The sequence below is a fragment of the Tenrec ecaudatus genome, chromosome 10, assembly GCF_050624435.1.
Source record: "Tenrec ecaudatus isolate mTenEca1 chromosome 10, mTenEca1.hap1, whole genome shotgun sequence".
NCBI classification, from domain to species: domain Eukaryota; kingdom Metazoa; phylum Chordata; class Mammalia; order Afrosoricida; family Tenrecidae; genus Tenrec; species Tenrec ecaudatus.
In genome coordinates this window covers 2,857,241-2,869,995 of record NC_134539.1, presented here as the reverse complement: position 1 = coordinate 2,869,995, position 12,755 = coordinate 2,857,241, and the positions used below count along the sequence as shown (strand labels likewise).

Sequence of the window (12,755 nt, the reverse complement as noted above, 5' to 3'; positions counted from 1 at the left end):
TCCTGCCGAAAACAGAGGTTTATTTGCGGTAGAAACGGTGGCCTGGGAGAATCCACCGGCCAGTGCACAGTCCCTGTTCTGCGTGGGGCCGCCGCTGCCTGGGGGGCTCCGTCCCTGAAACGCATGCATCAGGCCCCTCCGTCGCAGCTCAGTCCCAGGCCCTGAGCGCCCGGGCGCCCCCCCAGTCCTCCTCCCATCCTGGTCAGTGCAAAACAAACCAAACCAAAGACAAAGTCCAAGGAAACAGAGACCGAACGCTCTCCCCCACACGCTCCGGGCGGGGGTGGGGGTGGTGGTGGCGTGGGGCTCTCCCCCGGGCGATCCTTCGCGGTGTGGGGAACCATTTCCTCTGCAGGATTATGAAATCGCTTCCTCTTCTTCACAGATAAAACGGGGGGGGGGGTTGGGGCGGTACCCTGGCGAGCTTTGCCGGGTCCACAGACCAACAAGCAAAAACAGACAGACAGGCGGAGTCTGGCATCAGCAAGCTCAGGAAGGCTGGTCCCCCCAAACCCCCTTCCCCACGCCTAACTGAAAGTCACTACAAAGTGCTCCATGTACCTGACAGGTGAGGACCAAGGGGCACACCCTCCAAGGCCCGCCTCTGTACCCGCTCGCCCCACTGGGCCCTCATACCCCTGGCCTTCCTGTTTACCTGTGCCCATTTTGGTGCCCCATGTTGCTGGGTGTGTGGCCCCGGCCTGGCACTCAGAAAGGGACCCCCAGCTGCAGTGCCATGACTAGTCCACCCCAGGTAGGAGGAGCCAGTCTCCCCACCATGCAGCCCTGCCAGCCTGCCCTCCCTGCGCAGGGCTGGGCAGCCAAGTGGAGGGACAGGGGCTCACAGCAGCTTAGGCTCAGAGCCACTGGGTCTCATGCAATGCAAGGGCAGGCAAACAGGCTCTGGCTACGCCTGTCATAGGTCCAAGGCCGGAGGGAGCAGGAGGGAGAGGGCAGAGGCACTCCCCATGCCCAGAGCACTTCTTTGGGGCTGGCCACAGGCCTGGGTGACACAAGGCTGCTGGAGAAAGGGCAGGGAACCACAGGGGGCAGCTTGCAAGCCCCAGGGCCCCTCAGTGGGTGCGGGGGCGCTTTGCGAGAGGAGTATGAGCAGCAGGGACCCAGTGAGGGGAGCCCCCCGTTTTTGTCCCGGCTCATTCTAGGGTTTTCCACCTCTGGGTCTTCCTGGCAGCAGGGCAGGGCAGACACACCCCGGGGCTCTGGGCAGGGTCAAGCACAGTACCATTGACTGGGCAGTAGGGTCAGCAATTCATCGTTCCTAAGGCCCTTCCTCAAAAGAGGCGCCTGCCCATGGGGTCCCCACCCCCCTGGTACAGAGAGGGGGTCCCAGGAGTTGGGGTGACAGCAGCAGACCCTTGAGAAGCTCTCTTCTACACGCAACACAGCCGGGCCAAGCAGGGGACACAGTAGAGGCCTGACCCTGGGCCTCCTACTCCCCCCTGCCCCTGGGGACCAGCAGCAGGCAGTAGACAGCCGTGCAGGAGGGGCTGGCTGTGGCCCAGGATGGCCTCTGTTCCAGGCACCTCGGCTCCTGACCACCACCTCGGCAGGGCAGGCCAGGCCAGCCGGGAGCTCCGGGTCAGCAGTCACCCAGGGTCTGCCTGCCACACCGCGGGCACCCCTGTGGGTGGCCCAAGGAGACCACCCTCAGCAGGGGCTGGCCTCGATTCCCTCTATGTACATGTCCCACGAGCCAGGCTGGTCACCAGACACACGGGTGGGGGATCCAGTCGCAGGTGGGGCGGGAAAGACCCTTCCCGCCCGTGGCTTCAGCTTCAGGAGGGCAGGGGGGTGTTCCCCTCTGAGTCTCGGAGCCAGAGGCTGACTTCAGAGCCAGGGCCACCCCTCCTCGGAGAATCCTTACGTCCGGCCCGAGCTCCCGTGGTCACTGGATGCCCTCCTCCTCTACGTACGTCGATGGAAACCAGCCGACCTGGAACAGAAGGCAGGGCCACGGATGGGCACAGGGGGCCGGAGACAAGCCAGCAGACTACGCTCCTCTGACTGCCAGCCTCCTAAGTCACCCCTGATTTATTCAAGGCGAATGGAATGCAGCCATCCTGAGCAGCTTGCGATGACCACCCACCCTCTAGCAACTGCAAGGTCAGTGGTTCAAGCCCCCGGCTGCTGACAAAACAAGGAGACTGCCTGCTCCCCTAGAGCCGAGCTATCTCAGAAGCCCTGGGGAGAGTGTTCATCTGTGGGCCAGGACCTCGGGGCAGCAGTCAGCTCAGTGGCAGCAGGTGGGTGCACAGCGCAGGGGCTCAAGCAACCCGGGATTCACTGCCCTTCAGTCCTTTCCGGATGACACAGCGCAGCATCCAGGCAAGCAACAAAAACCAAAAGCACATGGACCCTAGAAACCAGCACGTCAGCGTGGACACACGCTGTCCACCAGGGGATTTAAACGCTCTCCTCCACGTGCCCAAAGAAAGTCAAGAACATCGGTGGGGAAACACACGGCAGGGCGGAGGGCTCGGAACAAGCCGTGGGCTGCCAGAGGGACAAGGAGTGCTGGAGGTGCAGTGGGCCACACACTGGTCAGCAGTTCAAACAGACCGGCTGCTCTCTGGGGGAAGGACAAGGCTATCTGAAGTCTGAGTCTCCACCCTGTCCTAGAAGGACCTTGAGGAGCCAGAATTGACTCAATGGCAGCCAGGTGTTTACAGCTGGAAGACGAAGTAAATCTGTCTTGGGCTTAGTGCAGTCAGCATGCTTCTCAGAAGCGACGTGGGACTTTTGTCTCACGGACATGGGACATGCGATCAGGAGGGACCGGTTCCCGGGAAGGGACAGGAGACTTGGTAATTCTGAGGGTCAGTGAAGAAGAGGGCCACCCACAAGGAGAGGGGCTGACACAGCTGCTGCATCCATCCAACCATCGGATAGGATTGTGGGATGGCTCCGGACGGGGCGGGGGGCTCATGCCGTGGTTGGGGTCACTGTGAGTCAGAATGGGCTTGACAGTAGCTCACGACACTGCCAGACAAATGCGGCAAAAAGCCAGAGGACCCTAGACTTAGTGCGATGACTGTCATCCCGAATTCAATCAGAGGACTTGGCGGCAGGGCAGAGAAGCTGCAGGGTCACAGAGAAGACGGGTCAGTGGAAGAGACCAAGGTTGCAGACCAGTGGCAGTGGGGACAGCAGGGAAAATCGAGTTGGGCCTTGGTGACACGTCCTCACATCTAGGCGAATGGAGTCCTTCCTCAGCACACATAATCGATGCATGCACACTGCCTGGGCATTTCCCCAAACTGAGGAAGGACACGAAGCCACGTATTCCCAGACCACTGTCAGGCCCAGGTAGAATCAATTCAAGCAAAACCGCACGTGGGCACGCCGTGGAACTGCTGATGAACACTGAGCACAGGGCATGCGGCTCAGCGGAGAACTGGGGCGGCAAGTGCTTCCAGGAGCAACAGTCAGACTACGACGGACTTTCCTGAAGAAATGACCCACAGTGACGGCCACTAGAACAGCACCGGGCTGGTCAAACACGGCACGTGGCCATCGAGAACTCCCGTCCAGGGAAAACAAAAAGGCGCTTCTTCCGGAGGTCTTCGGCCTTGGTTCTTTGGGTAAACGGCTTGAGAGATTTTCCCCTCCGCCCCGAGGCTCGGTTTGCCCTGGTTTTCCACCCCAGAGGGTGTATGACTTTGGTCCAGGTTGATTGACATTTCCTAGGTGAGCTACTTTAGGTGCGAGATATGTTTTTTGTCTAGTTTTGTACTGCAGCCTGCCCTGAGAGGGGTGTGCACCTTGTAGGGATTGGTCAGATACTACGCAAATGAAGTTACTATGGCCTGTTGAGCAAACGAAGTGTCTGTGGCTTACACACACAGAGAGAGAGAGAGAGAGAGAGAGAGAGATCAGTCGTTTCACATCCCTGCTGGGAATGCTGTTTTGAAATTCCCAGGTGTACATGCAGTCCACCCTCAGAGGCTGTTTAGGATGAAAGGGGAAAGAAAGGCCAGGGAATACACGGAAAGAAAGGAGGGAAGGAATTGCCTTAAAGAGCTGTACCTGGGGCCCAGGGCTGCAGCTCTGGAGTCGGTGAGAGCCGGGGCCTGAGGAGCCTGTCCAGAGGGGGCCCAGGGGAGACCTGTTCTCGTGGGCTGAGAGGGCGCCTGTATGGCTGAGGCAGGTGTGCCTGGTGGACAGAAGGCTCAGTGGCCAGGAGGTTGGTGAGAGCGGGGCAGAAAAAAGGGATGGGATGTGTTCTCCCCACCAATGGAAGCTTCCAGACTGGGCCTGCGAGCTCCCTGCTCCCAATCCTGCTGCTTCCTTAATAAACCACCAACTGTGGGAGTGGCTGTGAGCTCCACACGGCCACTTAAGGGGCAGCCACAGCCCGAGCAGCAGCGAGTGCCACCAGAGGGACAGGTGGTCTCAGAACTGGCCAAAAGGCTGGTGAGTGGGGTAACCGTGACCTCCACCTCAGGGTGACCAGCTGCCCTGGTCACTGCAGCCCTGAAGCTAGATGGGTGGTGCTACCATTTTGCGACTGCGGAAATAACACTTACTATGACCACACTTTATTGAAGGTACGTGTTCTGACTTAGCCATTGTAATGTTGCATTGATCTTGAGCAAAACATACTGAAGGACCAAGCGGGAACATGTGCAATTTATTCTCAAATGGTTCAGAAGAAAACAAGCGTGCACACGTGCGCACACATGGAGTTAAAGACAGGACAAAACGGGGCGGCTCTCACGAGAATGAAGCTAAGCATAGGGGAGCTCTTTGTTCGGCTGCAACATCTAAGTTCAATATTGTCTCAGAAGGCCACCTTTCATGAAAATGGTTTAAAAGCGTGAAATAACGCTGTTTCGGCTCCAACCCAAACAGAGAAGTTATTAGAACAGACTCACATGAGAAGACTGCACAGGCAGCAGGAGGGAAATGGTCTCGCTGGAAGCCCAGGGCTGCGAGAAGGAGTGAGGAGCCGGGAAGGGTAGCAGGTGGTAAGCTGCCGTAAACGTTACATAAACAGCAGTGGGTCTGCAAGTGTGCTGGAGGAAGTCCGGCCAGAGTGCTCCTCGGGGGCCAGATGACGAGACTTCAGCTCACGGACTTTACACACCTTGTCACGAGAGAGAGAGAGAGCAGTCCCTGGAGGAGGACCTCCTGCCTGGTAAAGTGGAGGGGCACCAAAAAAAGAGGAAAGACCGTGATGAGATGGACGGACACGTGGCTGCAACCATGGGCTCAGGCACAGGCCGAACGGGGAGGACGGCACAGGACCGGGCAGTGTTCCGTCCCGTGGTGCGCAGGGTGGCTGTGGGTCAGAGCAGACTCAGTGGTACCCAACAAGATCCCTGAGAGCACCTGCGGGGAGGATGCCCACTGCCGGTCGGAGGGTTCCTGCATGGTCTGGGAGGTGTTTAAGTGACCAACGCACGCACGGCAGTCTCTAATGCAGTGGTTCTCGCCCTTCCTCACGCCGCGACCCTTTAATGCAGTTCCTCATGTCATGATGACCCCCCCGTCCATAACATGACTTCCGTTGCTCCTTCATCACTGTCATTTTGCTACTGTGATGAATCATCATGTAGATATCTCACACGCAGGATGTATTTTCATTGTTACAAATTGAACGTGATTAAACATAATTAAACATAGTGATTCATCACAAAACAATATGTAATTATATCTTGTTTAACACTTAGTGTTTTCTGATGGTCTTAGGCCACTGTGAAAAGGTCATTCGACCCACAAAGGGGTCGCGACCCACGGGTTGAGAACCGCTGCCCGAGGGCTGTCATAGGCACGGCTGTATCCACTAAAGTGGCCGCTCAGATAACAGCGAGGATGGCACAATACTAACAGGCTGGTCAGAAGGAGAAGAATATAATAGTAAAGAAAAATCGGTTTATCGAAAGGCAAGAAGAGCAGAGAGGAGGGAGAGCTGCGATAGAACACGAACAGTAAGATAATGAATGGGCTTAAGCCTCCAACTCTCAGGGATCACATTAAACACTAACGGACTGTGTTCAACTATGGAAAGACAAGGATTGTCAGGTCAGCCTGCTGTTCACCATCCCACTTGCTTACTCGGATCGCTTACATGGATTCAGAGGGTGGAAGGACGGTAGTTTGTGCCGCGCAAGTGGGATTCAAAAAGTTCAGGGGGAAATGGACTTAAAAGACAATGGAATCTTAGACAAACTTTCTGAAGCACCCCCCCACCCCCCATGTTGTTGGAGGTAAAAAGCCGGTATAAAAAAAGCCCCAAAACTGGCTGCCGTTGAGTTGATTCTGACTCGCAGGGACCCTACGGGGCAGGACGGCGCGGAAAGCTTCGTCTTTCTCCCCAGGAGCAGCTGGGGTCCGATCAACACGAGCAGCTAACAGTGCTCCTTATCCCAGTTACCTGGGAAACTGGCTGGGTTCAGGGGCCCTAGTCAGAATCCAGGTGTCACGGCCCCAGGTGCCCCAATGCTGGTCATCCCAGGGCCACGTTGACAGTTAGTGCCCTTCACCAACCAGGTCAGCTGCCCAACCTGACAGGCTGATGAGCAGAAGGCAGGTGAGATTTCCGGGCTTCTAGAAGTTGTCAGGGATCTCGTCTTGCTTGGACCCACGATCAATGTTCCTTGAAGCAGCCGTCAAGAGATCAAAGGATGCACTGCACTGGGCAAATCTGGTGCCCAAGACCTCTTGGAAGTGTTGAAGAACAAGGATGCCCCTTTGAGGACTAAGGTGCGCCTGACCTGAGCCAGGGCATTTTCAGTGAAGGAGGAGGACTGGAGAAGGACAGATGCATCCGCACTATGGTGCTGGCCAAGCACACTGAAGGCACCAAGGACGGTCAAAGAGAACACACAGATCTGTGCTGGAAGACACGCAGCCAGCGTGCGCCTTAGACTTAGAGGCAAGGGGGCCAGACTTCCTCTCACGTACTTTGGACAGGTGATCAGGAGAGACCAGTCCCTGGAGAAGGACACCACGTTTGGTAAGGTGGGAGGGCAGTGGCAAAGAGCATGGCTCTTGGTAATGAGCTAGTCTCTTAGGGTGCCCAGTGGGCCTGCCTTTGGGCATGGGCTTCACCAGCCCTGCTTCTCACCAGTCATTCCTGGTCAGCGGCCGTGGAGCCGGGGGACTCCGCTGGTCAGGTGCTGAGAGACCCAGTCAGTGCACAGCTGGACAAGGGGGAGAAGCTCGGGATGGACAGGATCAGGGTGCTGTGTGGAAGCAGGGCCTTGGACAATGACCGAGGAGCCCAGACTAGACACCAGGGACTGGTGAGTGGTTTGAAGGTGGTGCCCTAGGCCTGTCCCCTTGAGGTCAGGGCTCAGATCTGACGATGTTGCTGCTCCCAATTTCCTGCCTGCCCCTGGGTGTCCCTCCTCAGTGTCCCTGCCGTGCACTAAGAGAGGAGCACCAGGCTGCTGGGTGCACACAGGTGGCCTTGCTCAGAGGGTGCTTGGCACAAGGCTGGGCCTGCAGCAATGTCAGGTCCCACACACCCCAACTCACCCGCCCATTGGCCTCGCCCTTCCACCAGCCCTGGTCCCCGCCAATGCGGCTGTAGATCTTCACCACGTCGCCTTCCCGCAGGGAGAGCTCCCGCATGTCCCGCGCGGCAAAGTTGTACCTGGCCACGGCCGTGCCGATGACCCTGGGCGTAAACACTGTGGGGGACAGGGCGGTCACTCAGCTGCTCCCTCCTGGTGCCCAGAGCTAAGCCCGGACGGAGAAAGGAGGCAGAACTGGGACCAAGATGGGCTCGGACCCCAGGGCTACCCGCTCCTCTGTGGTGACCCCTCTGGGCCCAGGGCACCCTCGCCTTCGCTGATGGGTGGCTGTAGGGGGGTCTGGGAGTGTGCATAGTGGGAGAGGCAGACAAAAGGCTCTGAGCGTCACGGTGCCTGTGCGTCCCTGTGGCTCGGCATTCTGGGCCCAGTCGCCAGTGGGAAACCCTGCCAGGGCACAGATTCAGCCTGGGGCCCTGGGCCCCAAGTTCTCCCATCAGCCCAAGCTCCTGAGTCCCCAACCAAACCAGAATCGGCCTGGCTGGGGACCCAGGCATCCAGGTGGGCAGGGGACAATGACGGTGACAGTGCTGGTGATGTCTCTGATTTTAGGACTAAAGGGTGGGGGATGGAGAGAGAGGTGTCTTTGACTCTGGCAGCAGAGGCTCATTCCAACCCATGTGGCGGAGTCCACGCGCCCACCCACAGTGGTCGCTGCCATGGGCAAAGGCCTGGAGGAGCTCAAGGAGGTAGGTGAGTGACAGACAGGGCTGGGGCAGTGGGCGGCGGGTGGGCCTGTCCCAGAGGGGTCACAGGGCATCCCCAGGCACCGGCAGCAGCCCCGCCTACCCCTCCTGCACCCCACGCCACCCTCCACCCAGGGGGGCTCTGCGGGCCACTGGGAGGCTTCCGGGCAGGGCAGTGGGCACAGCATGCTGTCCCACGCCACCAGGCAGCGGTACCTGACCAGAAGGGCGCGGAGGGGCCCTGAGGAGCAAGGCTGAGGCCCTGGGGGCTGAGAAAGGAAAAGCTGTAGGAAGCACAGGAAGCTGCAAAGAGCGAGAGAGTGCGTGAGTGGCGGGCGGGCAAGGTGTGCGGGTGTGCCAGCTGGGGCAAGGCCGTGCCCTCTCCCCCAGGACCACCCCCGTGCATGCTCCCCAGGAAGTCACAGGGATGATGGGAGCTGAGCACCCCCTGCCTCAGCCTCATAAGGTGCCAGCTGCTGGCCGGCACTCCCTCCCCCCAGCTTGGTCTGGGTGGGCACCCAAGGGTGCACAGGAGGCCCTCGGTTCCAGGCCCTGCACCCTAATCCCAAGTGACCTGGGATTAGGTCCCTTCCCCTCCCCTGGAGGGCTCTCCCGTGCCCTCCTGTAAACAGGGGTCCAGGGTCACAGGGGTCCTGGCTGCTCTCCCCAACAGGGCCCTCTGACCTCCAGCCGGGGGACCGAGGACCGAGCAGCAGCTCCGAGCGGGTGCTGGAGGGTCTGGCGGGACCCATGCACCCACTCACTGAGGGATCGAGACGCCAGCCTAGCTCCTGTCTGTCACACAGGGAGCAGCAAGCACCCCGCACCCAGGGGGGCGGGGAGAACAGCACTATGATATACGTGGGCTGGTTGGTGGGCGCGGCCTTACCCGGGGACCGGCTGGAGGCCCTGGAAGCAGCGCGCTCCCGGGCCTTGTAGGGGTACTTGAGGGTGGTGTCCAGCTGCTTGAAGCTCTCCTTCAGCGAGTGGCACTGGTAATACTCCACCAGCTCCTGCGGGCACAGCGGGCACCGTCTGCAGCTGTCGCCAGGCCACCCTCCCGCCCCGCTCTACGCGGGTGTGGGGGGGAGGGGACATGGGGGCAGTCACCCTCCCCGGGGCAGGTACCCCGGGCTTCTGGGAGCTCTAGGTCCTCTCTTTCACTTGGGGGGCTGCCGGAGCCACGTGCAAAGCCCATGTCCCGCCTTCGGGGTTCTCCGAGCGGCTCTTGTGATTGAGACACGGCGTGAGAGACACCCTTAATGAAAGCCGTGCCTTTAGCTCCAGTCCCCGAGTGGCACACAGAGTTAAGCGCTCGGCCACTCACCCAGAGGCCAGGGTTTCAAAGTCGCCCTGGGAAGAAAAGAGAGGCCACAGCCCTGCTCTGCATGCCTGCGCTCCCCACCACGCATCAGGAGGGGAGCCACGCAGAGGGCTGGCACTTGGTGCTGCTCCGGGCCAATGGTGGGGAGGGGTCTGCATGGCTTCCGGCTCTGGCCGGGGGCTCCTCATGAATGTCCCTCCCTGTCCAGGGCATCAGCCCCAAGCCCGCACTAGGCACTGACAGTCAGGGCATGGGTGGGGGCTGTGGCCGAAGGGTCTCCTCGCCTTGGAAAAGATGCCGTCCTGCGGGGCAGAGTGCCCCGGCCTGGTCAGGTCAACACTGGCAGGCCCTGCTGGGCAGGGACTGTGAGGGACCTCAGCCGGGCAGGGACTTGGAGGGGCCGGGCCGGGCGAGGCAATACCTACCAAGAGGCTTTCGAACTTCTTGGCTTCTGTGATGTGGATCCAGTTGTCCTTCTCCACAACCTTGATGTGCTTCACCTCCTCGTTGAACCTGGGGAGCACACGTGGCCCCCGCGCGGTCACTGTGGGAGGGCGCAGACCAGCCTCCTGCCCGCCCCACTACAGGCCTCTCCCGGCACCCACCCCAGCCCTCTGGGGAGACCACTCTCTTCAGTCCTCTGCACCACCAGCTTCGGGCTGCCCAGGCTGGGCTGCCAGCCCTGTGGCCCCCCACTGCCCTGCATCTGGGTGCCCCTGACCACCCTGGCCCACCTACACCCCCCTAACACCGCCTGGCCCTTTCTGTTCCCAGGTGCCCTGGGCTGGAGAGTCAACAAGCCCAGACCCCAGGGGGGGAGAGGGTGTTCCAGGGTGGGGCCCCTGGGGAGGGGTCCCAGGCGGCCTCATACTTGATGCTGATGGCGAAGTGCTCGGCCTCAGCTGGCCGCTCCCGGACCAGGTAGGTGCCACTGGCGTGGGCCTTGAGTAGATTGTCCGTCTGCTGCCTCTCCATGCTGCCCGCAAACCTGAGCGAGGCCAGGGGTTAGGCTGGGGAGGACGCGGTGGCCGTGACGGCCAGGTGCTGGGTTCAGGATCAGGAGTTTGTCCTTTAAGGTAGGTAGGAAGTAGGTACAGACCCCCTGGGAGGCAGGCCGCGCCCATAGGAGTTGGGTGGCAGCAGCCACAGGCCCCAGCAGTCACTCGAGGGGCAGTGACTCCACACGCAGGACACCCAGGGTCAGAGAAGTTTGTTCCTGGAACCCTGGGGCCTGTACGTGGGACCAGATTCTCTCTAGAAGAGACTGCCCATGCGCACGAAGCAGGAAGAACATCACCACCTCTGGGAGGCGCAGGGTTAACGTGCGCAGCCATTGCCATGAGGATGGCGGTTCAAGACCACCAGAAGGAGCGTCTGGAGCCTCCTTCTGAGTCACCATGAGAGTCCAGGGGGCCCTGGTCTAACCTCGGCGCGCACACACACACACACACACACCCCTACTCAGAACACAAAACGCATACACTATACACAACACACACACAGTATTCATACCCCCCACTACACACATGCACACACCTACTTCAGAACACAAAACACACACACTATACACACAGTCATATACACAACACACACACACAGTACTCATATCCCCCTACAACACACACACACACACATTCACACACACACACACACACACGATGGCCATTGGGCTGGGAGAGCGGTCTCCATAGCCCAGTGCTACCCTGCACGTGGTGGTGAGCATCCTCCAGGTCTGTTCTAGGGGAGGGCGGGTGACCCTCAGCAAAGGGAGTGGGCATGGGGCTGGGCGCAGAGAGGAGCCCCAGCCGCGAGGCAGCTGAGGGCCAGGCCTGTGCCCCCTCCCCACCCCCCAGCCCGAGTCTCACCAGGGGTAGGCGGAGTAGTCGATCTCCCGGGAGGGTGGCCGGCTGATGGGCGGCTGGGGGAGAGAGCGGCCAGGTCAGTGTCCCCAGGACCCCCCGAGTAAGGTGGCTTGGCTGCAGGAGGCCAGGACGATCGTTGACAGCCCGGCTCCACTGGCCCTCCAGGCCCCCAGGGCAGAGGCTGGGACCCACCTACGAGTGCCCGAGGGGGGCACCTACCGGGCAGCTGTCTGTCTGTAGGCACGTGTCTGTCTGTGTGAGGTGCCTGGCTGCCTGCACCCTCAGGGGTGTCTCGCGGGCTCACCTCACCCATGACCTTTGCTACTTTCTGGGGGTATGGGAGGCCAGCAGCCGAGCCTCCAACGGCCCACAATGCCTTGCTTCTCAGGGCTGCAAGGCCCAGCTCGGGCCCATCCTGCGTCCTCCTCCGCTTTGTGGGGAAGCGGCTGTGTGAGGTCAGAGGGGATGGTCCACATGGCTGTCAAGATGCCACGTATAGGCTGCTCACAGACGCAGGGCACCCTACCCTCCATGGCTCCAGCACCCACACCATCCAGAAGCTTCCGTGGCCAGCACTCACCCTTCCGTCCACGGGGCAGGGCTTCACAGACGAACTTGGGAAGTACCCTGACTTCCTGGTTTGTACCAGCCGACCCTGGACAGAAGAGGGAGAGGAAGGGGCCCATGGAGGAGGGGCTGGGTCATGCCGGCGCGGGATGGAAGCGGATTGGCGCTGCACTCGGGAGGGGGGCCTTAGCCCAAGCAGATCCTTGACCACTCCTGTCACATCCCTGCTCAGGCCTCTGCTGACCTGCAGCCACTGGGGGAAGATGGGGGGGCACCCCCACTTTGCACTCAGAAAGACTGAGGACAGAGCAGACTCGAGGCCCCCTCGGGGCAGGAGTTGGAGCCCCAAGGTCTCCTTTCTGTCTCTTCTCTCTCCCCGGCCACTGCGCTTCTGGGGCCTGGCTCAGACTTCACTCCTGTCCCCTCAGCCCGGGCAGCCCTCCGGCCCCTGCCCCCCTCAGCTTCTCTCTGCTCGTGGATCGGGGAGATGGCATGTGCACACAAACCCTGGTCTCTCCATTGCCCCAGGGTGCAGGTCCACTCTGTGGGTGTGGGAGTGACCGCAGTCTGGGCTGTGCGCCCTGGGTCCGAGCGGACCGGAGGGTCCTCTCCTGGGGGCTCAGCAGAGGGTGGGGGGTGGCACACAAGCACTGTTGGGCTTTTGTGCTCAGAACAGGAAGGCACCCGACACAGGGACATGTCCGTGGCCATTCTGGGCCCCACTAGGGGAACCCCAGGAAAGCACTGGGCAGACTGG

At 60.5% G+C, this 12,755-nt stretch overlaps 1 protein-coding gene across 2 annotated transcripts in view; it reads right to left on the bottom strand.

The window, feature by feature from the left end:
- Positions 1-12,755, bottom strand: part of VAV2 (vav guanine nucleotide exchange factor 2) — a 115,727-nt gene continuing 102,972 nt past the window's right edge. Inside the window, exons 21-27 of one of the 2 annotated variants that reach the window (XM_075559840.1) lie at positions 12,012-12,086; positions 11,435-11,487; positions 10,441-10,557; positions 9,995-10,082; positions 9,135-9,258; positions 7,504-7,658; positions 1-1,954 (exon numbers count right to left, since the gene is read on the bottom strand). In XM_075559840.1, the coding sequence (XP_075415955.1) occupies positions 1,907-1,954; positions 7,504-7,658; positions 9,135-9,258; positions 9,995-10,082; positions 10,441-10,557; positions 11,435-11,487; positions 12,012-12,086 (660 nt within the window). In that variant the 3' untranslated portion in view covers positions 1-1,906. The remainder of the gene's footprint in view (positions 1,955-7,503; positions 7,659-9,134; positions 9,259-9,994; positions 10,083-10,440; positions 10,558-11,434; positions 11,488-12,011; positions 12,087-12,755) is intronic. The other variant, XM_075559841.1, reaches the window with a different exon arrangement.